This window comes from Eubalaena glacialis, chromosome X (genome assembly GCF_028564815.1).
Source record: "Eubalaena glacialis isolate mEubGla1 chromosome X, mEubGla1.1.hap2.+ XY, whole genome shotgun sequence".
Classification (NCBI taxonomy): domain Eukaryota; kingdom Metazoa; phylum Chordata; class Mammalia; order Artiodactyla; family Balaenidae; genus Eubalaena; species Eubalaena glacialis.
This window is the reverse complement of record NC_083736.1, coordinates 136,331,670-136,358,156: the sequence shown is the minus strand read 5'-3', so window position 1 is coordinate 136,358,156 and position 26,487 is coordinate 136,331,670. Positions and strand designations below refer to the sequence as shown.

Here is a 26,487-nt window from a genome sequence, read left to right as displayed (position 1 = left end):
TGCAACGCCATGACAAGGTCATGGGGCGCTCCAGTGCGGAACTGCAAGGCGGAACTGCACGTGGAAGGTGGACTACACTCCTGATAAAAGCAATACTTATAATTTCTATATATGTAAATTTAAGTGTGGCAGGATTTGCCCCAAGGAAAATTCTTAGATTTCCTAGATGAAGAAAAACTACCCTGACTCCCCCTTTGAGTACTGTATGGCAAGGCCCGGTGCCTAAAGAGGGACGTTGGGAAACAGTGACTAGATCTGGACATAGGGAAATGTTTCTTTGGAAAACACCATCCTCCCTAGAGATATGGCCATATGAGGGTGTTTATGATGATAATAATAATTTGTGGTTCAATATTAATGGTAGTTTAATGATATTTGATCAATTAACTGGTGAACAGGTATGTTCTAGATTAGGGACAAATAGAAATAATTTGGAAAGTTATTTTTTAATAGATTATTGGGATCCTAATATTGTTTGTTGCTATATTAAATTGCCTTTGAGTAGCAATATTCAAAATAGAAATTGTAAAATATATTTTAGATATTTTAATGGCATTATATATAAGGAATGTCCATGTAGGAAAAGCTATGTGGGGGCTAGGGGAACATATAGAACGTAAGGATATATTTAGACTTAGGTGTTAAGGTTGGTTAACCACCAAGAATAATTCTTAGAACATGTACTGTACGTAATGGTAACCTTGGAATTTATCTTATGAGAAAATCTAGAAACTAAAAGGTATGGTTTACGTAATCTTTTAAGGAAATCTTTGTGGGTTCAAAATGACTCATTCTTTCGACTCAAAACAATAGTATTACAATGTATGTTAATGATTTATGTAATTCTACTGTAATCTATATATGAGTATATGAAATAAAGAAAGCACGAGATGGTGCTATTTTTACTTGGCTGAGTCCACGAGTCTCAGTCTCCTTCCTGTTGTTCATCGCCGACGCTGTCCATCCTTTTGGGGTATCCTGGATCCTGTTGGAGCTGGACTCCGACAGACTTTGTCTCATGACATAATCTCAATGTCATAACATGCCATTCTTGACATAAATTATGCAGGGGTAAGGATGGAGAAGAATAGAGCACATGAAGGGGATGCAGAGTCACACTCTGTCATCTTCAGCTCCGTGTGTAATATTGTGTCCAAAGTTTGCATGTGTACACACCAAACGATAACAGTGTTTACCTTTGAGGAAGAGGGCGAGGTTCAGGAAGGGGGTCAAAGATGGACTTTTGCTTTTTACTCAATTGTATCACCTAATATTGTAAGCACTGAATAAATGTTTTGTCCAAGTAAAAAAATAAAAGATAAATATATGTGACTTACCAATCAAGAGGGAAAACAAGACACAAACAATACTTATAGAATGATCCCATTTAAATAAAATAAACCAAATTTTATATATATATATATATATGTTTATATGTATGAATGTTAAAGGAATAGGCAGAGCTCTGGAAGGATGTTCACTGAGAGGTTGACAGTGTTCATCTCTGGAGGGTAGGGGACAGAGGTGGGAGTGTGACTCTCGGTATTTCTTCTCTACACTTCCCATTGTTTGAATTCTTTACAATGAAAATACAGTCAGGGAGTATGGTGGTTGATTTTATGTGTCAACTTGGCTGGGCTGTACTGCCCAGTTGCTTGGTTAAACATGTCTCTAGATGTTGCTGTGAAGGTATTTTTAGATGTGATTAACATTTGAATCAGTGAACTATAAATAAAGCTGATTATTTTCCATAATCTGAGTGCACTGCGTCCAAAGAGTTGAAGGTCTTAAGAGAAAAGACTGAAGTCCCTCCAAGAGGAAGAAATTCTGCCTCCAGACTGCGTTCGGACTCAAGCTGTAACATTAACTCTTCCCTGGGTCTCCAGCCTACCTGCCTGCCCTGAAGAAGTCAGGTATCTATATATCTATATCTATATAACTGTTTCAAACACGTACATTGGAGCTGAAAAGGCCTGGCTTGGAATTCCAGCTTCACCGCTTCTAACTGTGTCCTTAACCAATTCAATTCAACTTTATAGATATCTACTTACTCATTGGTATAAACAAGGGAAATAATGGAAATAATCATTTGCATTACTCTGAAAATCAAACGATACTGTGCCTGGTACATTGAGCATTATCACAACTCAGCAAATGCCATTTATTGTGATTAAAAATGTTTTTCATTTTATGCTAAGAAAGCAGTAGGAAGCAATTGAAGGGTTTTGAGCATGGAAGTAACATAATATGATTTGTTTTTTTAAAAATAATTCTGGCTGCTATATGAGGAACGCATAAGAAGGAGGCAAAGTGGATACAAGATCAATTTAGGAGGCTGTTGGACTAATATAGGGGAATATATGGTCATAATTTGGACTACATGGTGGTAGAAGAGATGAGAACAGGTGGTAAAATTTGAGAAACATTGAAGGGGTCATGATTTTATTGATTTGACTTCTGCTTATGGGTATGACAGGGTAATTTTTGGCAGACAAATGCTCCTATAGAGAACAACAGGAAAATCCCATTAAAACATGACACGTGTCCCCACCACAAAAAATAAATGATAATTATGTGATGTGGGCTTCCCTGGTGGCGCAGTGGTTGAGAATCTGCCTGCCAGTGCAGGGGACACGAGTTCGAGCCCTGGTCTGGGAGGATCCCACATGCCGCGGAGCAACTGGGCCCGTGAGCCACAACTACTGAGCCTGCGCGTCTGGAGCCTGTGCTCCGCAACAAGAGAGGCCGCGACAGTGAGAGGCCCGCGCACCGCGATGAGGAGTGGCCCCCGCTTGCCGCAACTAGAGAAAGCCCTCGCACAGAAACGGGGACCCAACACAGCCAAAAAAAAAAAAAAAAAAAAATTATGTGATGTGACAGACATGTTCGCTAACCCTAAGGTGGTAACACATTGCAACATATAAATGTATGAAGTCAACACACTGTACGCCTTAAACTTACACAGTTATACGTCAATTATATCTCATTTGAAATGAATTTTTAAAATAACAATAATGTAGAATAGTGGCACGAGGGTGGACTAGGGCTGAATATAAGTGAGGAGGGTCGGGGGGCTCTGTACCTAAAGCTTACCTTCATGGTGGATTTGTTACCGAGTCCAAGCTCATACTATTCAGCACATGACAGGCCAATAAATGGAGACACAAGGTGTTGAGGCAAGGAACAGCGACTTTATTCAGAAAGCCAGCAGACTGAGAAGATCGCAGATTCATATCCCAAAGAACCATTTTCCCCAAGGTAGAATTCAGGCTTCTTTTATACTGAAAGGGGAGAGGGTGTGGCTGGTTGTTGCAGACCTCTTGGTGCTGGCCAGACCCCAGAGAGGATATGATAGTCCCTTGTTCTTGTAGGCGTCCAGGTAGGTCAGGTCACGGAGTTCCTGTAAACCTTCAATAAGACAAATGTGATTTACTGTTCTATAACTTTTTATGTCTATATGAATGAAAGTGTTATGGCTTTAAAGGTTAAGCCTGGGAGGCAGAGCCTTGAGAAAAGACTATTGTATATTTCAGGCTATAGGCAATGTTCTTTTACTGATTGAAGAGACAAAGGTTCAGAGCCAGCATGACTAAGCACAGAGATTAGAGCTAAAGGAATAGATCGAATATGGAGTTAGGTTTGTTCTCCTCTGTTACAGACTCATGGGCGTTTGGTTTTCTACTATTCCTTGGACTGTTAATGTACACATTATCTTTCTTTTGTATATATGCAATATTTAATAATAATAACATTCTAAATAGCAAAAACAGTTTTTAAAAATATGACGAAAAAGATCAGTTTAAACCACTGGAGACCTACTGAAGTGATCAGAACTTAAGGGGCCAACGTGCAGGAGAAAGGAGGACCATGGAAAGGTACACTGATATTTTGCAGCTTCTTCTCCTCTGGGGGCATTTGCCAATTCTAGGGCAGTGAAGGAGGCTGAGAATCCAGGCTTCATCCAGGTAGATGGATATATCTGGGGACCAAAAAACCAGCACAGCTTTCAGTGGTCTCACAGGCCTGGAGACACAAAATTGGAGACTTAAGGAGCCAAGATTGCAATGACAAAGAAGAGGTAGAGGACTGAGTCAGAAGCTAAGGAGCTAAGCAGAAAGCCTTTCTAAGACAGAGAAGAGTTCTGTCTCATGTTAAGAAAAAGAAGTAAAAGGTATTCATTATTAGAAAAGAAGTCAAACTGCTGTTATCTGAAGACAACATTTTCTATGTAGAAAAATCTCATAGAATCTACCAAGAAAAAGCTGCTAGAAGTAATAAGTGAGTTTAGCAAGGTTGCAGGATACAGGAGGGAGGGACTCCAAAGGGGTATGAGAAAGCTTTATCAAACTGTATACTTTAAATATGTGCATTTTAATTATACCTGAGTAAAGTCATTTAAATAAAGATTAAGTGAAAAAGGAGATGGCTGACAGATAGGGAGAGACAGAGAAAGGCAATGCCTGAAGGCCCTGAAGAGGTTGGGAAATGACCACAGCGGGGAGTCTGTAATCAGAGTGGGATGCTTGAATCACTGATTATCAAGGTGGGGGCAGTTACAGGAGACGACAAAGCCTGGAAAGTGACAGCAGAAGTGGGTGGCTGAGGCAGAGGTCACTTTTGTGCCCACTGCATGCTCTGTTCTTTTTGCCTGAGCACAACCTCCCTCACTCTTTGCCTGGCCAACTCCTACTCATCCTTCAGGCCTCAGCATTCATGTCCCTTCACCAAGGGCACCTCAACTGGCACTCCTGCCTCCATCTAACTTAAGTTCCTCTCTAACACACTCTTGTAGCAGTCTTGTAGTACTTGCCTTTCTCAAGCACTTAACATAATGATTACATATGTATTTGTGCAATTCCTCCCGCAATTCAAAGCTCCATGATGGCAGGAACCATGAGTGGTTTCGCTATCCATTGTATCTCTGGCACCTGGGGCAATGCATGGCAGAACATAGCTATATACATATGTATTGAATACATATTTATTAAATATGTAACAGGATGTTAAATGGAATGTTGCCTGTCTCCTCAGGGTTTTAGCCCAAACCTGAGGACAGGAGGTGCTAAGTCCCTGCACGGTCTCCATTCTCAACAGAAATATATCAAAATGCTTGTTATATAAATCAGCCTCAGATGGCCTCTGTGTATTGGCCCCTCGCTTTTCTATTTCTTTGTTGCAGGCTGAGATTCATTAGCTCAAAATCCCACTGGTGCCAAACTCCAGTTTTTACACATTAAATTATTTTTAAAATAGCCCAAACCAGCAGATTATTAGTCAATTAGGGCCTGCCTGCCTTGCAATTCCCAGGACACCTTACCCCACATCCGCTGGCCATTGATAAGACGCCAAGCCACTGCTGCCCTTCAGAATTCTCTGACCTAGAGACTCCCTGCCATGCTGCTGAGTGCCATCACCAAGACATTTAAGCCTCCTCTCTGATTCCCTCTCCCTTAACAGTTACCTTACCCTCCTCTCCTTCTGGGTGGTGTTTCCTTAGCCCACCCATAAGCCTCTGGATGGTCTCATGCTACGGAGCACATGTAACCCAATAAAGCTTGTTGCGTGTGATCAGCTCCCAAATCCCTCAAACAAACCCCCTACGGTGCTGAATTTACTAAAATATGGTAAAGCCACTGCAGCAAGCCCCATCCCATCAATGCTATTTAAGAGAAGAGAAAATATTTCGAAGGTAATTTTTAAAGGAAATTTTTAGGAGGAAAGAGTGTTTTGGCTTTTCTCCTACCTTCGCCATGGAAGAAGAGACGGAGTACTGTCTCGCCTCAAATGAAATGTGTCAGTTCAGGTCCTCCAGGAAGCCAAGATGGAGTTAGAAAGTGCAAAAGATTTATTGAGAAAGATAAAGGGGGGTAGGCAGGAAGAGCCTTCAGACCACAGTGAATGTAGGACACCTGTGGAAGGAGAGGGAGATGGAAGAAGGGCTGGAAGGGAGCGCCTTAGATGATGGTGCAGCTTTGAGAAAGTCTTGGCCAGCCCACTGGGAGCTCTGGTGCAAAGACGGCCCATTGAGGAGTCCCACATTGAGCAGAAATGATTCTGGTAGCCCTGCTGTGCTAAGTCGTAGATTGGGTGCTGCCTGGGAATAGCATGACCTCTGTGCAAATGCCGCAGTGGATCCTGAAAGCATTGCATCTGGACGCTGTCAGCTGACTGAACTCCTCTCTTAAAGTGACATCTAAGTGGTGAGCTTCCGTAGCTGCCCCACAGATCCACTATTCCATGGACACATGTTCAGGGAGCAGCTTCTCTGTGGCTCCCACGTGCCTGTCTTCTTGAGTGTCCACTTAGAAGAGAGAAATTGGTGGGACGAAGTACAACGCCATTGATGCAGTTGGTCTTGCAGCTGCGACAGCTACTCGTTACCTCCCTCCTCCACCGCCCATTCTAGGCTTCCCTCACCCTCTGCTATCACCTCTGCAGTCTTGGTCACTCTCCTTCATCCCTGAGGCCTGAGTCCCTGGCATCCATACCCTTCTCAGGGCAGAACTGCTGCACTTGGCCATTCACAGGCACAACTGGGCAAATGAGTACCAAGTCACCTAAGCACATCATCTGTGTTCCGCACACATTCCTGCCTGCCCCAGCTGTCAGAGCAGTTCTACCTCTTCCTTGATAAGTGTTGCTTACCCCTGCTGAAATGGCGACTCTTCCTGCCTGCTGCTCTCTGGACACAGGGAGCAAAAAAATGCCGGGCAGCAGTCATATCTATAAGCACCACAGGACTCTGGCTGTGTCTCCTGGTGAGAGTGCACTGTCTTTAGGGACCAGAATATCCTCTCCTGCAAAGTCCAGAGCTAAGGAGATGTGACACACAATGTCCACCTGAGTAGGTCACTAGGAAAGATGGAAAGTGGGGCCACTCTGGCTTCCACCCCTTGGCTCCCAGTCCCACGTATTCTTCCTACTGGGGACACAGTGCCACATGGAGGTCTCAGATACAGTGCATATATTGCATTCTGGAGGATGGCACCCCATCACTGCAGAGTATCGCCTCTAAGCATGTGCTTCAGCTGCACCTTCAGCAGGACATTGTGGCATGCTACAAAGCTAGCAGCTTCTGGGTGATGCAATGTGTGATACCAGAGGATCCCACGCTCATGCGCCCACTCAAACACATCCTTCAGTCTGAAGTATATCCCCTGACAGTATACCATCTTGTATGGGATGCCAGGCCTGCATTTTCGGTCCCAGCGGCACCAGGGCTGACCGGCAGCACCCACCCTCCAGCTCTCTGTGCCTCCGCTCTGTTCTCCACTCACTGAGCTGCCCGTTCTGCCACCACAACGAAACAGGCCCTCTCCTTTGCCAAGGACTTCCTGGCCAGAGGCATTGCCGCCACCATCTCCAAGATGGCTGTGGCCCCGATGGAGTGGGTAAAACTGCTGTGCAGCTGCAGTACACCGGCAAGCAGATTGCAGCCGACAAGCAGTACAGGGCATCGTGGGCTGCGTCGTGCGCATCCCCAAGGGGCAGGGTGTGCTGTCCTTCTGGAGGGGCAACCTGGGTCATCCACTGCTTCCACTCAAGTCCTCAACTCCGCCTTCAAGGATAAGTACAAGCAGATCTTCCTGGGGGCCTTGGACAAGCACACGCAGTTCTGGAAGTATTTTGCTGGCAATCTGGCCTCTGGTGGGGTGGCCAGAGCCACCTCCCTCTTGCTTCGTCTACCCCCTGGATTTCACCAGAACCCACCTGGCGGCTGACTTCGGGAAATCTGACATCGAGTTCAAAGGATTAGGAGACTGGTGCAGATCACCAGGTCTGATGGCATCCGGGGTCTATGCCACGGCTTCAGCATCTCCGTGCAGAGCATCATCATCTACCAGGCCACCTACTTTGGCATGTATGACAGCGCCAAAGTCATGCTCCTTGACTCTAAGAACATGACAGCGGTGGCCAGCATGGTCTCCTACCCCTTCAACACCAAGTGGTGGCGGATGATGATGCAGTCAGGGCACAAAGGAGCCAACATCATGTACAGGGGGACCCTTAACTGCTAGCAGAAGATCTTCAAAGACGAAAGGGGCAAAGCCTTCTTCAAGGGTGCCTGTCCAACGTCCTCTGCCTCATGGGTGGTGCCTTCATGCTTGTCCTGTATGATGACCTGAAGGAGGTCATCTAGGCCCCACCCCGCTGGACACACAGACCAAGAGAACCACGTAGAATACTTAACTTTTATGGACCATTGACCTTCGAGAAATTTCACCATGTTTGTGGAGAGGTGGAGGTGGCTCTGGCAAAAGGCTCATTGTGATCACGACCATTGGCACCCTGTGTCCATGTATTGATTAGGGAGGGAGTGGAATCATGATGTCTTCATGGGTCCACAGGTGAGGCAGCTCCGACCAGACCTAGACTTCAGGTGATCGTAGGACCAACTTCTATTTAAGTATTTATTTTAAAAAATCATGTCTCCCATTTGTACTTAAGCATTATTATCTTTGGCACAGCCAAATATTTGCAATTATGTTCAATGTTGGGCATTCTTCTGCAAAACAATAAAACCAGGACACAGACAAAAGAAAAACAAAAAACACCCCTTGTACCTCCACCCTAACCCATTTAGGGGTTTAGATCTTCCCTCCCCCTTTTCTTTCAGGGACATCCCTAGGTGTGGCTTGAATGTAATTGCCATCCATTTTCAACTTGTACCCAAAGACCAAGCAAATCCATCCAAAAGCCAAGCTTAGACCTTCTCCTCCTTCTTCATCTGGCTGTATGGGATCATGTGGCCATAGTGTGAGCTGAGGGAGGAGCTCTGGTATGACTGATGGGTAACATGAGGGCCTGTGCTACTGCTCACAAACCTTATACCTCTGTCCCTGCCCAGGCTGCATTCCAGATGCACCACTTCCATCCTACAGTGAGTTGCTGATCGGCCATCTGATTTTGACTTGACAGGACCCAGCTCATGATGAGAAGTTCCAGACACAGAGTCAGTTGGTGTCCCATAGTCAAGCATCTGTCTCTACCAGGGCCCAGAAACACACCAGAGGCTATTTACAGAAAGACATATAATCTCTGATGCTGATGGCATGACCCTCCTCCAGAACCCCAGGGGACTGAGTGGCAATTCTCTTACAGGGGCTGACCTTGAACTTGACACTGCATCCTTGCCCATTACTGATACCTCTGACACCATGGGGTCTGTCGTATAAGATGGTCCACAAGGCTACTTGCACTACAGCCTGGACCTGCTGCAGGTTCCTCTCCTGCGCCCCACCTCTGCTGCAGGTTCCTCTCCTGCACCCCACCTCTGCTGCAGGCTCCTCTCCTGCACCCCACCTCTGCTGCAGGCTCCTCTCCTGCACCCCACCTCTGCTGCAGGTTCCTCTCTTGCACCCCACCTCTTCTGAGGCTTCCTCTCCTGCACCCCAGCTCTGCTGCAGGTTCCTTCCTGCACCCCACCTCTGCTGCAAGTTCCTTCCTGCACCCCACCTCTGCTGCAGGTTCCTCTCCTGCACCCCAGCTCTCAGCCTTCTGCATCACCTGATATATGGACTGCAGCAATAATCCTGGGGCCTACCAGGTGTGCTACTTTCTTCTTTGTGGTGGAGGATTCACGACGCAATGATTTGTCTTGTACTTTGGAGGGGGCATCCTGGCATGCCTCTGCTTACTGGACTCCTAAAACCTTCACTGAAATGTCAGGTCCCTGAATCTTCATAGCGTTTATCTCCCATGCTCTTGAGCACATGTGTCTTAGAGAGGCCTCTTACTCTTCCTGTCCAATCAGTATGATGGTGTCAGTGTAACTGATCTGACCGATGTTCTATGGGCTGTCTAGATGATCCACATCTCTTTGTACTATGTTATAAGAGAGTACAGATATGACACAGGGCAGGAGAGTTAACATGGTAGTGGACCAAACTGTAAATAAAGATGTCCACATAATTGTGAACTGCTGCTTATCCTCTTTCTTTGATTGGTTGGAATAGAAAGGAATGCACTCATCAAATCAATGGCCACGTAACATGGACCGAAGGCCTTATTCATCTGCTTGAGCAATTATACCACGCCCAGCACACAGCATCCACAACTGGAATTACCAGTTGGTGAAGCCTGGGGTATACAGTCACTCTACGGAATTCATCCAATTTCTTCAGTGAACAGACTGGCAAAGTAAATGGAGATATGATGGGGACCACCACCCCTACATCTTTCAGAGCGGCTCTAATCTCTGCCATGCTTCCTGTGATATTGTCTGTAATTGACTCTCTTGGTTGTGTGTGGGGGGGGGGGGCAGTTCCATAGACTTGCACATAATTTCCACCAATGTAACCTGAGAGACAGACAGACCCCCACCCAAAATTTGCTTTGGACCTGGAGACCAATGACACCACACACACACACACCAAGAAGTCAAGAAATGGTTCATTACTTACAGAATCAAGTGTTCTCAAGAGAGCAGGACAAGCCTCTCAACCAGCTGTGAAGTGACTTGTGAGAGCAAGGATAGAGAGTGGCCTGAGATTTTACCATGGTGAGGAGGCGGGGTCGAGGTGAGAGTTTTCACATGTGGTCAGGGGCACACATGGTTCTAATCTCCCTCTGGTGCCAAAGGAAGGAGCACCCAGGCTTCCTTACCAGTTTGCCCAGACATCGGGCACAAGGGGAAGAGGGAGGGCTAGCTGAAAAGGAAAGGCCAGATTCTACCGAGAATAAGGGATGGGGGCGGTACTCTTCCCTGAACTGCTGGTGCTCTGGGAAATGGGGGCTCTTAGGACTTGAAATATAAACCTCAAAATTACCTGTGTGTGCCTGGCCTTAATTCAGGGAGAGGTTTTGCTAGAAAGAATAAAAATCAAATAAGGCTGAAAGGCAGAACCTGACTGTGGAACGGGAGACAACGAGAGCCACAATCATGTCACCCGGAGTGTAACAGTTGAGCTTTAATTAAATGACACAGAGGGTCTGTCTGGCATGAATAGTAATGCTAGATGTCTACATAGAATCGAGGTGTTGGCGCACCATCATTAGCATCTGGGAGGCAGGAGGTTAGATAACAAATAGGACAGTTTAAGAGGCGCCCCTGCCTCACGTTTGGACTGACTGCCAGAGCTATCAGGACGTGTCCACCAGGCTCACCAAGGCCTTAGGGGTAAAAACTACCCACGAACTGGAAGCAATACATAATGTGATGAAAGAAGCACAGGTCCCAGACGTAGGAAGCCTAGCTCTGCAACCCGGTAACCAGGACACTCTCCTCAGTCCGCTTCTACTCACTTTCTACCACAGAACACGGAAAGGCTCCATGAACATTGAGCTAGGAAAAGGCTCCACCGCTCTGCAGGAGGCCCCTGCCCACCCAACTCCCCTCCTTCCCCCACCGCTTAGGAACAAGCCCCTTCCCCACGGAGCCCCAGCGCCCAGAGCAGGCATCTCCGCCCGAGGGCCCTCGTGGTTGGAGGGTCGAGCCGCCCTCCCCGCGTGTCCACAGCTCCCGGCCCCGGCCAGCTCTGAAGACCAGCGCCCAGTGCCCAGACACCACCGACACCAGGGCACCCCGCCAAACAGCCCCTTTGGCTCCTTGCGGGCACCCAGCTCCCTTCCTCTCTCCCGCCTCCGCCGGCACTGCGGCGAGGGTGCACACGTGGTAGGGGGGGCTGCTTCAGCCCCAAGGACGGTGGAACCACCCATGTCCTCCAGGCCATCGGGGGAAGGGCAGCGGGAGCCCAGGGCGCCCGAGATGGGCGGCCCGGCCCAATTGTGATCCTCGCGCGCCATCTAGCGGCAGGCGCGGGCACGACCGCGGGAGAAGCGCCGCCGAGGCCGCTCACGCCCACGGTAGCCATTTCGCTGCGTGGACGGTCCCGTTTCCCGATGCACACCGGACACAAGCTCGGGACTGCAGAAAATGGCGGTGCGCGCAGGCGCACACTCGCCGAACGCAAACGCACACCCTCCCGGGGCACGCACGCGCAGGAGCACAAGGCACAGTCTCACGGTCAGGGAGGGTACTCCCGGATGAGCAGTGCCTTCCACCCTGGCCGATGCCCTCCTCAGGTGGCACCGAGGGCCCCGGGGGTCCAGAGCCAGCCTCTGGGCAGGAAGGGGTCATCCCGGGGCCCCATCTACAGCCTCCACTCACAGCACCCCCCCACCCCCACCCCGCCTCCTGCCTGCTCCCAGGACACAGGAGTGATGCAGGGGAGTGGGACAGGGAGGGGGTGCCCCTGCCCCTCAGGGGGCCGCCCCGCCCGGGACTTAAGCTGGAGGACAGCTCTCCCTGCCTTTCCGAGACCCCACCCAGGGCCTGAGGGCTCTGGAACTCCTGCTGGGCGGCCCTCCTTCCCTGGGCCATCCCATACCCCCAGGTCCCCAAACGTCCCTCAGCGCCTAGACCAGGGCAGGCCGCTGCGGGCCGGCAGGGGTAGACGGATCTCAGGCAGGTGGACAAACACCCCCCCACCCCGGAATCCTGCACCGCGTGTGGGAAGCATGCAGTCTTAGCAGGAGGTAACTCCTGGAGGAGACAGTATGTCTCTCACAAAAAGCAAAGCCCTTACCTTGGAATGCACTCTTTTCCCCAGGCCTGAGGAATGTAAAAGAGATTAGTAAAGCTATCTCAAGCCAGGAGACCTCAGCGAACTGAGAGTCCTGGTTGTTCCTTATGACTGGGGGCTGCGTGTGAGCCTGGTTAAGGGACGATAATGTTCAAGGATAGTTGTTGTAAACTTGTTGACGTCCGTGGTAGTGACTGAAGTGAGACGATAAGCAATTCCATGGGATTATTGTCTAATAATGAGTTCCTCTTCTGTCTATATAAGATTCAGTAGATTCTAAATAAAGTGCCTTGCAACCATCAGTTGTCTTGGTCCTTCTGACCCCATACTCACGGTGCTATTCAGTCCCTTACCCCTCTCCGTCGGGACCTGGAAGACCCCCTGCGGTGGCTGGACCATCGCAAGTGGCGCCCGAACAGGGACCTGACGGCTGAGGAAATATAGAAAAAGAGGTAAGTGGATCCTTATGCAGAATATAGAAGAGTAAGTGGCCGCCACGAATCATAAAAAGGGAAAATAAGAGGCATAAGGCAAATAAGAGTCAGAAGTCAAATAAGATGGGACAAAAAGGCTCCAAGGAGCGTGAGTTATTCGCCCAAGTGCTGCTGTCTATGTTAAAGGCACGGGGCACAAAAGTATCTACCTCGCAGATCTCTGAATTCTTACAGCATGTATATGAGGTTTCTCCTTGGTTTCCTGGGGGAGGTTCTATAGACGCCGTTATATGGGAGAAAGTAGGGGAAGATCTTCGCCATCATTATAAGGCCAATGGCCCAACTCAAGTTCCGATTATTACCTTTAGTCTATGGAATTTGATCAAGGAATGCTCGGAACCCCTCTGTGATTCTGTACCCCGCCTTTCTGAAGGGGAACACATTAAGCCTATTTCTTCTGCTCCGCCGCTTGCGGAGGCTGCAACAGCCCTCCTTTTTCAGATGAGGGTGTGCCTTTTGATCTCGCTGAGGAAGCTGCACGACATGAAAGGAATAAATATCCTAATGATGATGTTTTATTAGCTCTGGTGGAAAAGTCTCTTAAAAAATTGAATGTGAGTAAATCACATGATGCTGTCCCTTTAAGCCCGCTGCAGAGGGCTGTTCAAGGGGCAATGCAGAGAGGAGAAGATCCTTTGTTTTGCTGCCCGGTTATTGAAAGACCAGATCCTAATAATCCTCAGCAGGGTATTAGGGAACATCAGGCTATCCCTTTTAAAGTTTTAAAAGATCTAAAGGCAGCATGTGCCCAATACGGGGCTACAGCCCCTTTTACAACAGCTATGATTGATACTATAGCCGGAGAGAGCGCAAGAGGGACGGGAGCGAGCGAGCGAGCGAGCGCGCGCGGCGATGGCAGTAATCGCCGAAGAAGCAGCAGCCGCCGCCGCCGCACACCCCCACCCCCCGCGGACGCTACGCCGCGACGAGTAGGAGGGGCACATGGGTTATTTTTAACCTTACATTGTTCCTGGATTGCCCATTAACTTATGGGGCCATGATATACTTAAAGATATGGGAGTGTTATTATGTAGCCCTAACTCTACTGTGACTAGTATGTTATTGAACCAAGGTTTTCTTCCTAATGGAGGCTTAGGCATTAATCAACAGGGAATTGTTGAACCTGCTGTTCCAAGGACTTTCACTAATAGACAGGGACCGGGTTTTTCTTAGGGGCCTTGGAGTCTCCTCCACTCACTGCTGATCCCATAACATGGTTGAGTGATTCACCTGTGTGGATGGACCAATGGCCCCTGACTCAGGAGAAATTATTAGCTGCTCGTCAATTGGTTAATGAGCAATTATCATTAGGACATTTAGAACCTTGTACTAGTCCTTGGAATACTCCAATATTCGTTATACAAAAAAAGTCAGGAAAATATCGACTGTTACAAGATTTAAGGGCTGTCAATCAAACTATGTTAATTATGGGAGCGTTACAACCCGGTCTTCCTTCTCCTTCAGCCATTCCTCATACTTTTCATATTATTGCTATAAATTTAAAGGATTGTTTTTTTACTATTCCCTTGCATCCTGAAGATAAAAAGCATTTAGCATTTAGTGTGCCTGCTGTTAACTTCCGAGAGCCTATGCAGCGATATCAGTGGAAGGTGTTGCCTCAAGGTACGGCTAATGGTCCTACTTTACGTCAGAAATATGCTGCTCAGGCATTGCAGCCTGTCCGTCTTCAGTTTCCTTCTTTATATTTAATTCATCACATGGACGATATATTATTAGCTCATTCTAACGTCACTATGTTACAGCATGCCCTTGAACAACTACAAAGATCACTTCAAAATTTTGGCCTAGTAATAGCAGATGAAAAGATTCAGAAAACATCCCCTTTTGCTTATCTGGTAAAATTTATCGATGCCACAAAAACTATTCCACAGAAAATTGAGATACGTACTGATCAGTTACATACATTAAATGATTTTCAAAAACTTTTAGCCTCTGGGCAGGAAGGGGTCATCCCGGGGCCCCATCTACAGCCTCCCACTCACAGCACCCACCCCCACCCCCACCCCACCTCCTGCCTGCTCCCAGGACACAGGAGTGATGCAGGGGAGTGGGACAGGGAGGGGGTGCCCCTGCCCCTCAGGGGGCCGCCCCGCCCGGGACTTAAGCTGGAGGACAGCTCTCCCTGCCTTTCCGAGACCCCACCCAGGGCCTGAGGGCTCTGGAACTCCTGCTGGGCGGCCCTCCTTCCCTGGGCCATCCCATACCCCCAGGTCCCCAAACGTCCCTCAGCGCCTAGACCAGGGCAGGCCGCTGCGGGCCGGCAGGGGTAGACGGATCTCAGGCAGGTGGGCAAACACCCCTCACCCCGGAATCCTGCACCGCGTTCCTGGCAGGGGCCTCTGACCTCACACCTGGACCCTTCTGTGGCCGGCTGGTCCTTGGGAGGGCACACGTGACCTCTCTGAACCGTCTGGGTGCCCCGAGCCCCCACAGAGCTGCCAGGGGTCCTGGAGCTTCGGGTCCTGCCTGCCGTCCCTCCCCCTCCCCCCGACGCCTAACCCACTGGTTCCCGGGGGCTCCCCGAGGTTCCTGGGGACTCAAACAGCCACGGCCCGTGCCCACAAGGCCCTGCCGCCCGGCTCCGTCCAGCCCAGGAGACCACGCGGACCCTCTTGGACGCTGCCCGGACCATACCTCCGTGCCGACTCGGGGTGCCAGGCCACTGCTGCTGCCCCCAACCCCGACCCCACCACAGCAGCCCCTTCCCTCCATTGCCCACAGCACAGGCCAGGCTCAGCTGAAACTTTCAGGGAAATTTATTAAAGAGAAACATTGACTGAAACCATTGAACACAGGGCATAACAACACACAGAGGAACTTCTAGCGGCCACCGGATCCAACGGGTCCCGGCCCCCCATCCCAGGGTCCCCAACAAGGCGCCTCTGCTGCACCCCACCGGGCGGCCCTCCATCCCCCCCCCAGTCTCCCTTCCTCAGGGCCCCGCGGGTGGCCTCTCGCCAGGACGATGGGCGCCGGCAATGCCCGCTCCCCCCGGGGCAGCCCCTCCCCCTCTGGCCCACATGCCCGGGGCCGGGCCCTGCCCTATGGCGGGCACAGGACGGTCCCACAGCAGGGCACGCGCCACCGAGCCGAGGACGTGGAGTCCCGAGGAACAACGGGGTGGCCCAGCAGAGCACAGGCCCCGGGGTCCTCCCGCAGACCTCCTGCAGCCCCGGTCCAGGTCTTCCTTCCCAAGGTCCCAGGTGGGCTCCCAGGTCCTGGGGTGGGCGCTGGCTGTGACCTCGTCCATCCCGTCCTCCCCGCCGGCTCCTGGGACTGGGCTCGGGGTCTCCGCGCCGGGCCGGGGTGGGGGGAACTGCTCAGAGGAGAGCACACGCACATTTCCACAACAAGAAGCAGCGCTGGGCCTGAATCTACGCCCAGAAAGCACACGTTGAGCTCACGACACTGGCCCACAGAGACCAGAGCCTTGGCTGGCACGTGGCGCAGCGCAGGGCTGCGCGGGGGGACGATGGCTAGGGTGTGTGTTGGGGGGGAGGGGAGCGGGGGCTGGGGGGGGTTCCTTGACACCTGGGTCCCTCTGGGGCCTACAGGGACACATTTGGGCTTGCCAGCACAGGGAGCAGCCTGCCCCAGAGGGGGAACACTGAATAGGGGTCCCCTCTCGGGAGGGAGGCCCAGGCACCTTGAGTGGCCCCTAACGTCTCCCAGGACAGTGTGGGTGGCAGCCATCTGCAGGTGCCCCTCACCTAGGCCGGGGCTGGCCACTCAGGGCTGCTCCCAGGTGGCAGGCTTTGGGGCTGGCCTTGGCATTCGCAGCTGGTGAGTTGTGGTTCTCCAGGCCAGTCCCAGGTCTCCAGTGGCCATGCACAAACCTAGGTAGAACAAAACACTCCTCCCTCCCGCCAACAAATTCTCTTGGACCCTGCCCGGACCCCCCTCCCCTCCTCCTCCTGCCGCTCGTCCTCTTCTCCATGTCTCCCTCCTCCGTCTCCTCCCTCTCCTCCTCCTCCTCCTCCTTTGGAACAAACGCTTCCCTGCACCCCCCACTCACACCAAAGCGAGTTGTGGGGTACTGCGCCACCAGGTACTCAGCGCCCTGCCTGTCAAGCTGAGCTGACGCTCTCGCCTGGGATCGTCTCCTCACAGCGTTTGCTGTCCTTGTCCCTATTGCCCTTGCAGGCTGCAGGGGGAGGAGACTGCCCCCGGCCCTCACTTGCGCAGAGGCTCCAGGGGGCTGCTTTCCTGGGGCGGGGCTCCCCTCGAGCGGTGTAGATGATCCTGAAGACGGGCTGGACCCTGCGGTGTGCCCTCTGGGGCACGTCCTCTCTGCCCCGCAGCTCTTCCTGGCCAGCGCCAGCGCTAGCGCTGGCTCCTTCCGGCAGGGGCGGCCCCGGGGAGGCGCCTCTAGGCCTCGCGTGGCCTGGGGGCCCATCAGCATCATTAGCTCAGAGCCCACAGGGTGGGCGTCTGAGGGTGGCCGGAAGACAGGGCTGATGCCAGAGCCCCCCGACTATACCTTTCTCAGCCTCTGCTGTGTTGGGGTCTCTGTCTGAGGCTCAGGTACCCCTCGTGCTGGGTATGGTGGCTCCCCGCTTGTGTGGTGGCTCCCCGCTTGTGTCGCCGGTGCCTCCCTGAGCTGACTTTGGCTTGGTTGGTGGAGCCCCTTCCAGCTGGTGGATGCCGAGGGGGCTGGGCCTGGGCCTGGCTGCCCTGCCCCTCTGCCCCAGTCAAGGCCCCCACTGTTCCTGCGCACTGCCCCTTCCCCTACGTTAAAATATCTGGGTTGCCTGCTAGGGGAGGGGGTGCCTGGATATCTTGAGCCTATGCTTCCTCGGGCTTGGGGTGGCTCACGGCCCCAGCCCCCATCTCGTTTCCCAACTCCTCTGCTGCAAGCTGAGGCTTCTGCTTTGCTGGGGGCTGGTTCTCGGCCCTAGGACACGCTGCCTGGCTGTGGCCTTCCTCCCCAGTCCCGCAGAGGCACGGCACCTGCCTGCGCTTCAGTGACAGGGTAGCCCCTTTCTGGACGGTCTCAGCGCTGCTCCCACGAAACAGCCGTGCCTGCACCATGACCGGACGGGCTGGGACACTGGTTTCTGCCAGTACCTGGGGGCCAGAGGCCCTGCGGCCCCTTCCCACTTGCCTCTGCTTCTCCCTGGCCACTGCCGTGGTGGCCTCCCACTCCTGCTCATCTCGAATGAGCTTCAGCAACTCCAGGAAAGTGGGCGCACACCCTCGCTGCTCCAGGAGCTTGAGCTTGCCCTGGAGGGCGGTGCTCACGGAGGCCTGAGCCGGGACGTGCTTCAGGCGAATCATGTCTGCGCTTCTCACTGACCAGAGGCTGCGCTGCAGGGCGTTCTGCGGCAGGGGCTCTAACCGTAGCAAAAAATCAGAGACTTTCTCCCCGGACTTCTGGCACGTCTGGAGGAAGTTTAAGTGTGAGGTTCTATAGTCCTCTTTACTCCCGAAGATCTGCTTCAGGGTGTCCAGGCACTGCTCCACAGTCATGGAGTCATTGTTGGCCCACAGCACCTGTATGAGGGACAGGGCGGGGCCCTCTAGGCTTTCCAGGAAACGCCGCTGCTTCTCTACCTCAGGCACCTGCCACATCTGCATCATCTCAGTCACCTGCTCTAGCCAGGCTTCAAAGTTCTCTTCGCCTGGGTCTGGGAATGTGCGTCCCGAAAACACCTTCAGTTTTGGGTACCACATGCTTGCTTTCAGAGGCTGCGGGACTGGTGGCTCGACTTGAGCCAAGCCTTTTGGCTCTACGTCCTCAGGGTAAGTGCTATGCCCCAGGGTATTGACCACATCTACCATTCTCCGGCCCTCATCTTTCAGGAAGTAGTTCAGTCTGTTGATAAATTCATCGTCTGGGCTACGGGGCTTCAGCACCACTTCCCAGGTACCTCCCTTTCCTGGGATCTGATTGGGCATCGTAGCATAATTGACCTCGTCGGCCAATTCGATGAAAAGTGCCTTAGAGTTGTCTTCCCTTCTGAACATTCTGCCCAGCACACGGTAGGCACACAGGGGCTGTAAGCCCGCCTTCAGGGTCTCTGTAATTTCCTCTTCACTACACTCCACAGGGATGCCCGCGATCAGCACGGCCTTCCTGGGGTCCAGGTCCATCCCCTTGCACCAATCCTCCAACAGATTCACAGCCATTGCTCCCACTACCTATGGACAGATTCACAGCCATTGCTCCCACTACCTATGGACTGACCTAAGACTAGGGGCAGTAATCAGCTCACAGCGTTTGACCAGGACTCAAGGAATTCTGAGTCAATGCCAAGTACGAAGGCAGAAGCGTTCCGGGTTTCCACAGCCTATGATGCAAATGGGGTGAGAGCATCATTAATGCCCACCCTCCCACCCCGACTCAAAGCCCATGCACTACCCCCACTTCTGGTCACAGAGATTCAGTCCCTGCTTCTCAGGGCTTCCCCCGTCATCTGGTGGAGAGGTGTCTTTAGGCCAAGCTCCCCGCACCTCATCCCCTCCCTGCTGACCTCTGCTTGCCGTGGACTCCTCCTCAAAGTCCAAGGACTCTTCTGTGTGTACTGGAGGTGCCTGTGGTGAAAAGGCCAGCGTCAGGAGGAGGGGCCTGACAAAGCCCGCCAAGCGGGAGAGGACAGCAGGCTGTCCCACTCCCTGGCTCAGGGCTGTTCAGGCCCAGGGCACCTGGTACCCACTTCTCTGGGGCAAAGGTTGGAGGACAGGGATGGGGAGTTCCCTCCTTTCTCAGAAAATGTCTGACAAATGAGAAAGATGGTTGGAGCTCTGCACAAGGCAGTGAAACTGGTGGGTGTGGAGAACGTGTGACAAGCTGCAGTGTTGCCATGGATACTGAGAACAGCGTGGACCATGGCTTTCCATCGCAGAGGGGTGTTACGTGGTAAGGTTAAGGAGCAACAGGTGAGGTCACTGGCCTCCAACCAAAGAAGTGTCCTGTTGTTGTTGGAGGGGAGGGGAGATGGGGGGTGGGCAGCAAGGATCAAGTGCTGAAAAACAGTAGCCTACCGTTTCAAACTGTGTGGAAGCTAGAATCAGGGACAGAAAAGGGACCCAAAAAGGGTCTACAGTGCCATACTGCTGAAACAGACAACTCTCGCCCTAGGTGTGACCCTACCCTGCAGACCCTGTAAACCTTGGTAGGCAACCCCACCCCTCCTGCTTTTTGCCAGGGCTACAGAAGCCTCTCCCAACATAGGTCTACGTCACAGCTGTTCCCCATGCTGATTAGGGACCCACCGGCAGTGCAGATACGGGGATTCCACCCACACTCAACACTAGGCCTGCCCTCTAGCTCTGCCCAGAGGCAGTTCCTGGTGCCGGGGAGTTGGTACTGCTTCACTGCATCTGTCCAAGGCAAGGTACGTTGCTATGGTTCTACCCCACACGCCCCTGCTCAGGCTGTGCCAATTCTGAGCCTACAGAGGCACTCTGGTACAGGGATACAAGAAACTGCTCAGGGGGCGGGGGGGTGGTGGTGTGATGAATTGGGCGATTGGGATTGACATGTATACACTGATGTGTATAAAATGGATGACTAATAACCTGCTGTATAAAAAAATAAATAAAATTCAAAAATTGAAAAAAAAAAAAAAAAAAGGAAACAAACTGCTCCACTGGTATTCAGTGCTAGTACAGGAGGGATCCTACAGTATGATTATTGCCCCGCCCTCAAATCCACCCCCTCCCTCAAACTTTGCCCCCACTGACGCACGACGTAGGCCTTAAGCCCCACCCCTGACGCCAAGCCTCCCCCCACGGAAGTTTGATCCCTGTCCCCACCAGGACCTACACCCTCCAAGTCAAACCCCCACCCAAGCGCCACCCCCACCTAAGCCCAGCACCTGACGCCAAGCCCCACGCTGACGGAAGTTCGATCCCTGCCCCCACCGAGCCCCACCCCTTCCGATGTCCCATCCCCTCACTCAAGTCCGATCCCTAACAAAGCCCTGCCTCCACCCAAGCCAAATCCCTGCCCCCACTCAAACCATGTCCCACCGCTTCCCAAGCATCATCCCTGTCCCAAGCCCTGACCTCACTCAAGTCCAACTACTGTCCCCAAGCCTCCCGCCCTCATTCCCCTGTTGTCCCCACCCACACCTAAGCCCACCTCCCTAAGTCCCCGCGACCCCTTCACACACCCGCTACCTCAAACATCCCTCATTCCAGAGCAGGAATATATCTGGTCAGTGGAAGTTGGTGGAGGCCAGGGGAGGGAGGGCTGAAGCCACTTTCCCTCCTGGATAAGGCCCAGAGCCACTAGTCCTGACCGCAATGGCTGTAAACAGGGTTAGGTGTGGAATAGGTTCCCCTGCAATTCCTAGGCTGGTCGCGGTGCCTGGAAATGGCACGGAATTGATGCGGTGCCATGCCTGATGTAGTGGGATCCCACTTCCAGGGGAAACCTGTAGCCACCAACCCCTGGGACGCCCAGGGAGATGGCAAGGGTCATTGTGTGGAATCCCATGCGGTTTGGATTGCTCTCTGTGCCCCGGGCGCCGACCAGTACCTGCTGGAGATGCCTGCAGGCCGGAGCGCCTGTGAACCACAAGCACCAGGCGACCGCTGCCACTGCTCGCGCGGTGCATTCTGGGCCGGAGCCCTCGCGCGGTGCATTCTGGGCCGGAGCCCGTGGAAAGGGTTTGTCGGGCTACAAACTCCCCACCCCCGCTCCTGCCCCGCCCCCGCAGAGCTGCTCTCGGCCCACTCGCGGCTGTACCGTAGCAGCGTGGCACCCACCATCCCCCCTCGAAAGGGGGAGCCCTCGCCCCGCCCTCAGCCAGTGTTCGCACCTAGGCGGACAGAGTTCGGATTAAACCGGGGCACCTTAAACTGCGGAGCCGGACAGACTCCAGCCTTGGACCGTGACCAGGGAGAGGTGTGGAATAGGGTCCCCTGCAATTCCTAGGCTGGTCGCGGTGCCTGGAAATGGCATGGAATTGATGCGGTGCCATGCCTGATGTAGTGGGATCCCACTTCCAGGGGAAACCTGTAGCCACCAACCCCTGGGACGCCCAGGGAGATGGCAAGGGTCATTGTGTGGAATCCCATGCGGTTTGGATTGCTCTCTGTGCCCCGGGCGCCGACCAGTACCTGCTGGAGATGTCTGCAGGCCGGAGCGCCTGTGCACCACAAGCACCACGCGACCGTTGCCACTGCTCGCGCGGTGCATTCTGGGCCGGAGCCCGTGGAAAGGGGTTGTTGGGCTACAAACTCCCCACCCCCGCTCCTGCCCCGCCCCCGCAGAGCTGCTCTCGGCCCACTCGCGGCTGTACCGTAGCAGCGTGGCACCCACCATCCCCCCTCGAAAGGGGGAGCCCTCGCCCCGCCCTCAGCCAGTGTTCGCACCTAGGCGGACAGAGTTCGGATTAAACCGGGGCACCTTAAACTGCGGAGCCGGACAGACTCCAGCCTTGGACCGTGACCAGGGAGAGGTGTGGAATAGGGTCCCCTGCAATTCCTAGGCTGGTCGCTGGAAGGAGACCGCCAGACCCACCACGTGCCACGCCAGGCCCAGCAGCCACTTTGGCTCTTGTAGCATGTCTATTCCCCACTGGACCGAAGCTGTGGCGTGACAGTTACCAGTTGCTCTCCCTATTTGAATATTCCAAGCGGTCAGCGCAGGGCCGGGTGCAAAAGTAAAAGCCCAGTGGGTGCTTACTAAATGAAATCCTGATTTTTTTTTTAATTGGTCTGTTTTCTAGAGGAGGACGGCTGAAATACAGCTGCTTCCGGTAAAAATGCAAGGGCACGAAAATTTTTCGTATCCACCAAGAGACCGAAAACTTTCAAAGAATTCCATTGTCCCATTATTCCCTTGACTTCACAGCCTAGTACTGCCCACCTAGTACCCAAATTGCTTCCCGCCCTTTTCCAAAGAAAATTTCTTCCACAGAAGGAAGACTGGAATATTTTCCCTGGGGCCCGTGGGACCCTAACTCGCTGTTCCGGAAAACGGCGTGGGGGGAGCTCAGGTTATCGCACTGGAAATCTGCAAATCTGGTAGATCTTGATAAAAATGCAAGTTGTGATTCAGGAGGACTGGGGTGGGACTGAGATTCTGCGTTTCTCAAAAGCTAGGTGACTCCCATGCAGCAGATCCCTGACTACGCTTGGAGTACCAAGGCTCTGAAGCCTGTAGTCACTTTTCGGACCAGAAGTTGTGGTCATTTGGTGATAGAATAGATTTCTTTTGCTTTATTTGGGACACAGAAGAAGAGGCTTTTCGATAACGTTTTAATAAAAATATTAAAAGCAGACAAAAGTTTAAATTAAAGATTACCTTTAAGTGCAGAGTTTTCCTATGTCAGAGAAGGGGAACACAGACCTGAACATGCCTTACTTAATTAGAATGTAGTATTGAGAGGCTGTTAAATCATTCTCCTTCCCATGCCAAGAAAAAGGGTTACCTGCTGGTGTCAGAAAGTCACGGACCCCAAGTGGGACATTTTACTTGAGGGCTCTCATAACACCAGCCCACTGTGCCTCCATGAAGCCCCCACTCAGCCACGTGGCATTACAGGTATGACAAGGTGTCATTAAGGGTGATATCATAGGAAGAGGGGTTCTGACCGCCATCCTGGAAGACAGCGGAGGTTAAGAAGTATGTCTGAAAACATAGAACGTTATATTAGTTTCAGGTGTATTTGTATATGTTGCAAAATGATCACCATGATAAGTCTAGTAAACATTTATCACCACACATAGTTTTTTTTTCTTATCATGAGAATTTTAAACATCTACTCTCTCAGCCAATTTCAAATATACAATACAGTACAGTATTATTAACTATGGTCTCCATGCTGTACATTACATCCCCAGGACTTATTTATTTTATGTTTTTGTGTGTATGTATGCGTATATAATGTTTCCTACCCTGATGGTATTACCAAATTAGATTATAAAAGTCTTTCAAGGAGCTCCATTATTACTGGTTTAGAGATACTTAAGTGCTTTTATAAATTGAATACTCAAAATTCTCAGGAATTAATGACAGTGAATTTGTTCTCACAAAACTTTATTTCAGCAGTAATTGTTTCATATGTAGTATGTCAGTCTTAAAGATAGTTTCCAAGATCTTTTGCTAACTTAAATCCTTACACTTATACTAAATTAACTATGCAGGATGTGTTTTTGTTAAATAAAAGAATAATTTTGTCCTAAAGTAAAATGACTGGTTGTTCCAGAATGAAAAAATGGAAGTGTAGGACAAAACCTGAATGGATATGGTTCTCAGAGGATATTTTATCTCTTGTGGTCAAAGCTGGCTAAAGTTCAGTGGGTTTGTTTATAAGATTTTTAAAAATGAGCTATAGGGCTTCCCTGGTGGCGCAGTGGTTAGGAATCTGCCTGCCAATGCAGGGGACACGGGTTCGAGCCCTGGTCTGGGAAGATCCCACATGCCGCGGAGCAACTAGGCCCGTGAGCCACAGCTGCTGAGCCTGCGCGTCTGGAGCCTTTGCTCCGCAACGAGAGAGGCCGCGACGGTGAGAGGCCCGCGCACCGCAATGAGGAGTGGCCCCCGCTCGCCGCAACTGGGGAAAGCCCTCGCACAGAAACGAAGACCCAACACAACCAAAAATAAATCAAATAAATAAATTAAAAAAAAAGCATATTGAACAAGTTTTTAAAAAAAGGAGATAGGTTTAAAAAAAATGAGCTATAATATCGAATAGTACACTGATACAAAACTAGAATTTGATTTTCTCTGTTAAAATGGAAACATTTCCTTAGATTATTGGTCTGCTCTTAGTAAGAGGTAGTAGAAGGTTTTTCTCTACTTTTTGAGTAATCTGCCTAGAAAGCAAAGATTCTTTCTTTGTTTCTTTTTTTTTTATTCAAGACCCTTTTATTCTCTAGTTCTGCCCACATGGAGACACCCTCCTTGAAAAGGCGCTAAATCCTTCCGTTCACTTTAACACCTTGTGCTGAAAACACGTGTTCCAAGGTTTCAACTCCGAGACCCACAGTCTTAAAGCACTGATTCTTAAACCTCATCTAGATTTCTCCCCTTGGATGGGGGGAGATGACCCAAACACAGAGAAGAACAGCTCAGGACTGTGGGCTCTGCTCGCCCAGAAGACCTTGCAGCTCCCCTGACCACCCGGCTGGAGCCAGGATTAGGGCCCTGAGATGAGGGGCGCCTGCTGGGCTGCTGCCACCGCAGATGGGCCACGCTGCCGTTGGGCGCCTTCCTGCCCCACCGCCACCGGCCCCCAACTCCTGTCCTCTTCACTAGGCTGGCTGTCACCTTTAGTTTCCCTGGAGTCTGGGGATTCCAGACGGTCTCTGCTCACACTTCTGTATCACGCCTGCTGCCTCAGCACTGCTGAGCCCCACCAGGGGGGAAAAGCACACAGAACTGCCTTTCAGCACACCAACGTTCCACGTCAATGTTATTTGATAAGCCTGCAGGTTCTTTTTCATCACAGGACACTCCCAAGGCCATGACTTGCCCCGGCTCCCCACTGCCCTTGCCAGCAGACTGGACGTGCGTGGCCGCCCTGCTGAGTCGGGCACACCCCCCTGGCTCCACTCCGGCGCACTCTCCTGGAGAACTGAGGGCTGTGGCCTTGGCTCATCAGCAGGATCTGTCCTGAAGCCAGTCCTAGAGTGACAAGAGCCACACGTGCAGGTCTATTCCACTGACCAGCCGCCCAGGACCGAGCTGGGCCCACAGACTCTGGTCTGGATTGTGTTGGCTGCTCATTCTTGCCTAGGTTCACAGGCCAACAGCCAGTGTCCTTCCTTCCCTGCTCGTCACCGCACCAGCGGCTCACTCCTACCTGCTGCCGTCACACGCCTGGCAACCTCGTGCTCCGGGGCCAGCCAAGAACTGAGACCCCAGCAGGCCCCTAGTTCCCAGCAGGCCAACTCCCCATTAAGCTCCTGCTGCCTAGCCGTGTTCTCGAGGCTTCAGAGCCGGGAGAGTGCGGAGAGCATCGCAAGCCCGGACGCCCCCAGCCCCGGACCCACAATGCTCTGGCGGAGCCGCCCCCCAACACAGGCGACCTCTGCGCCCGCTTGTCCCGCGGCCCCGGGCGCACCTCCGGCCAAAGAGTCTTTCTTATCAGAGTAATTTTCTTTGCTTTATGTTGACTTTATCATGGCCTTCAACCAAGTCTTGTCACTTTTGAAAGAACTAAGGTTCTTTATAATTGCATTACTTCCAAAGATTTACATTTAAAATATTTTGTCACTTTGGTTAAATAGACAAGTAGTGTTTCTTGCTGACACATGATCTTATTTAACCAAGTGTTCAAACCTTCTGACAACTTTCTTATCTTACTTTCCCCACACTCAAATCCTAAGCAATATAGTCTTTTTTTTTTTTTTCTTTCTTTTTCGCTGCACCGGGTGGCTTGTGAGATCTTATTTCCCTGACCAGGGATTGAACCCTGGCCCTCGGCAGGGAAAGTGCTGAGTCCTAACCACTGGAACGGCAGCGAATTCCCCTGAGTGGTATATTCCTG

The 26,487-nt window shown here is 51.6% G+C and overlaps 2 protein-coding genes and 1 pseudogene across 2 annotated transcripts; 2 read left to right on the top strand and 1 right to left on the bottom strand.

Annotated features, from left to right (window-relative positions):
• The first annotated feature begins 3,457 nt into the window (after positions 1-3,457).
• Positions 3,458-8,140, top strand: LOC133081610 (ADP/ATP translocase 3-like; annotated as a pseudogene).
• A 5,730-nt stretch (positions 8,141-13,870) lies between these two features.
• LOC133081945 (basic salivary proline-rich protein 1-like) lies at positions 13,871-17,556 on the top strand. Its single transcript, XM_061178252.1, has 4 exons — positions 13,871-13,947; positions 15,250-15,324; positions 15,903-16,345; positions 17,183-17,556. Exons 1-4 carry the CDS (start codon positions 13,871-13,873, stop codon positions 17,554-17,556), a joined length of 969 nt encoding a protein of 322 aa, XP_061034235.1.
• Positions 17,557-17,824: 268 nt separating this feature from the next.
• Positions 17,825-19,168, bottom strand: PNMA5 (PNMA family member 5). The gene has a single exon (XM_061178251.1). It carries the CDS (start codon positions 19,166-19,168, stop codon positions 17,825-17,827), a length of 1,344 nt encoding a protein of 447 aa, XP_061034234.1.
• Positions 19,169-26,487: the final 7,319 nt, after the last annotated feature.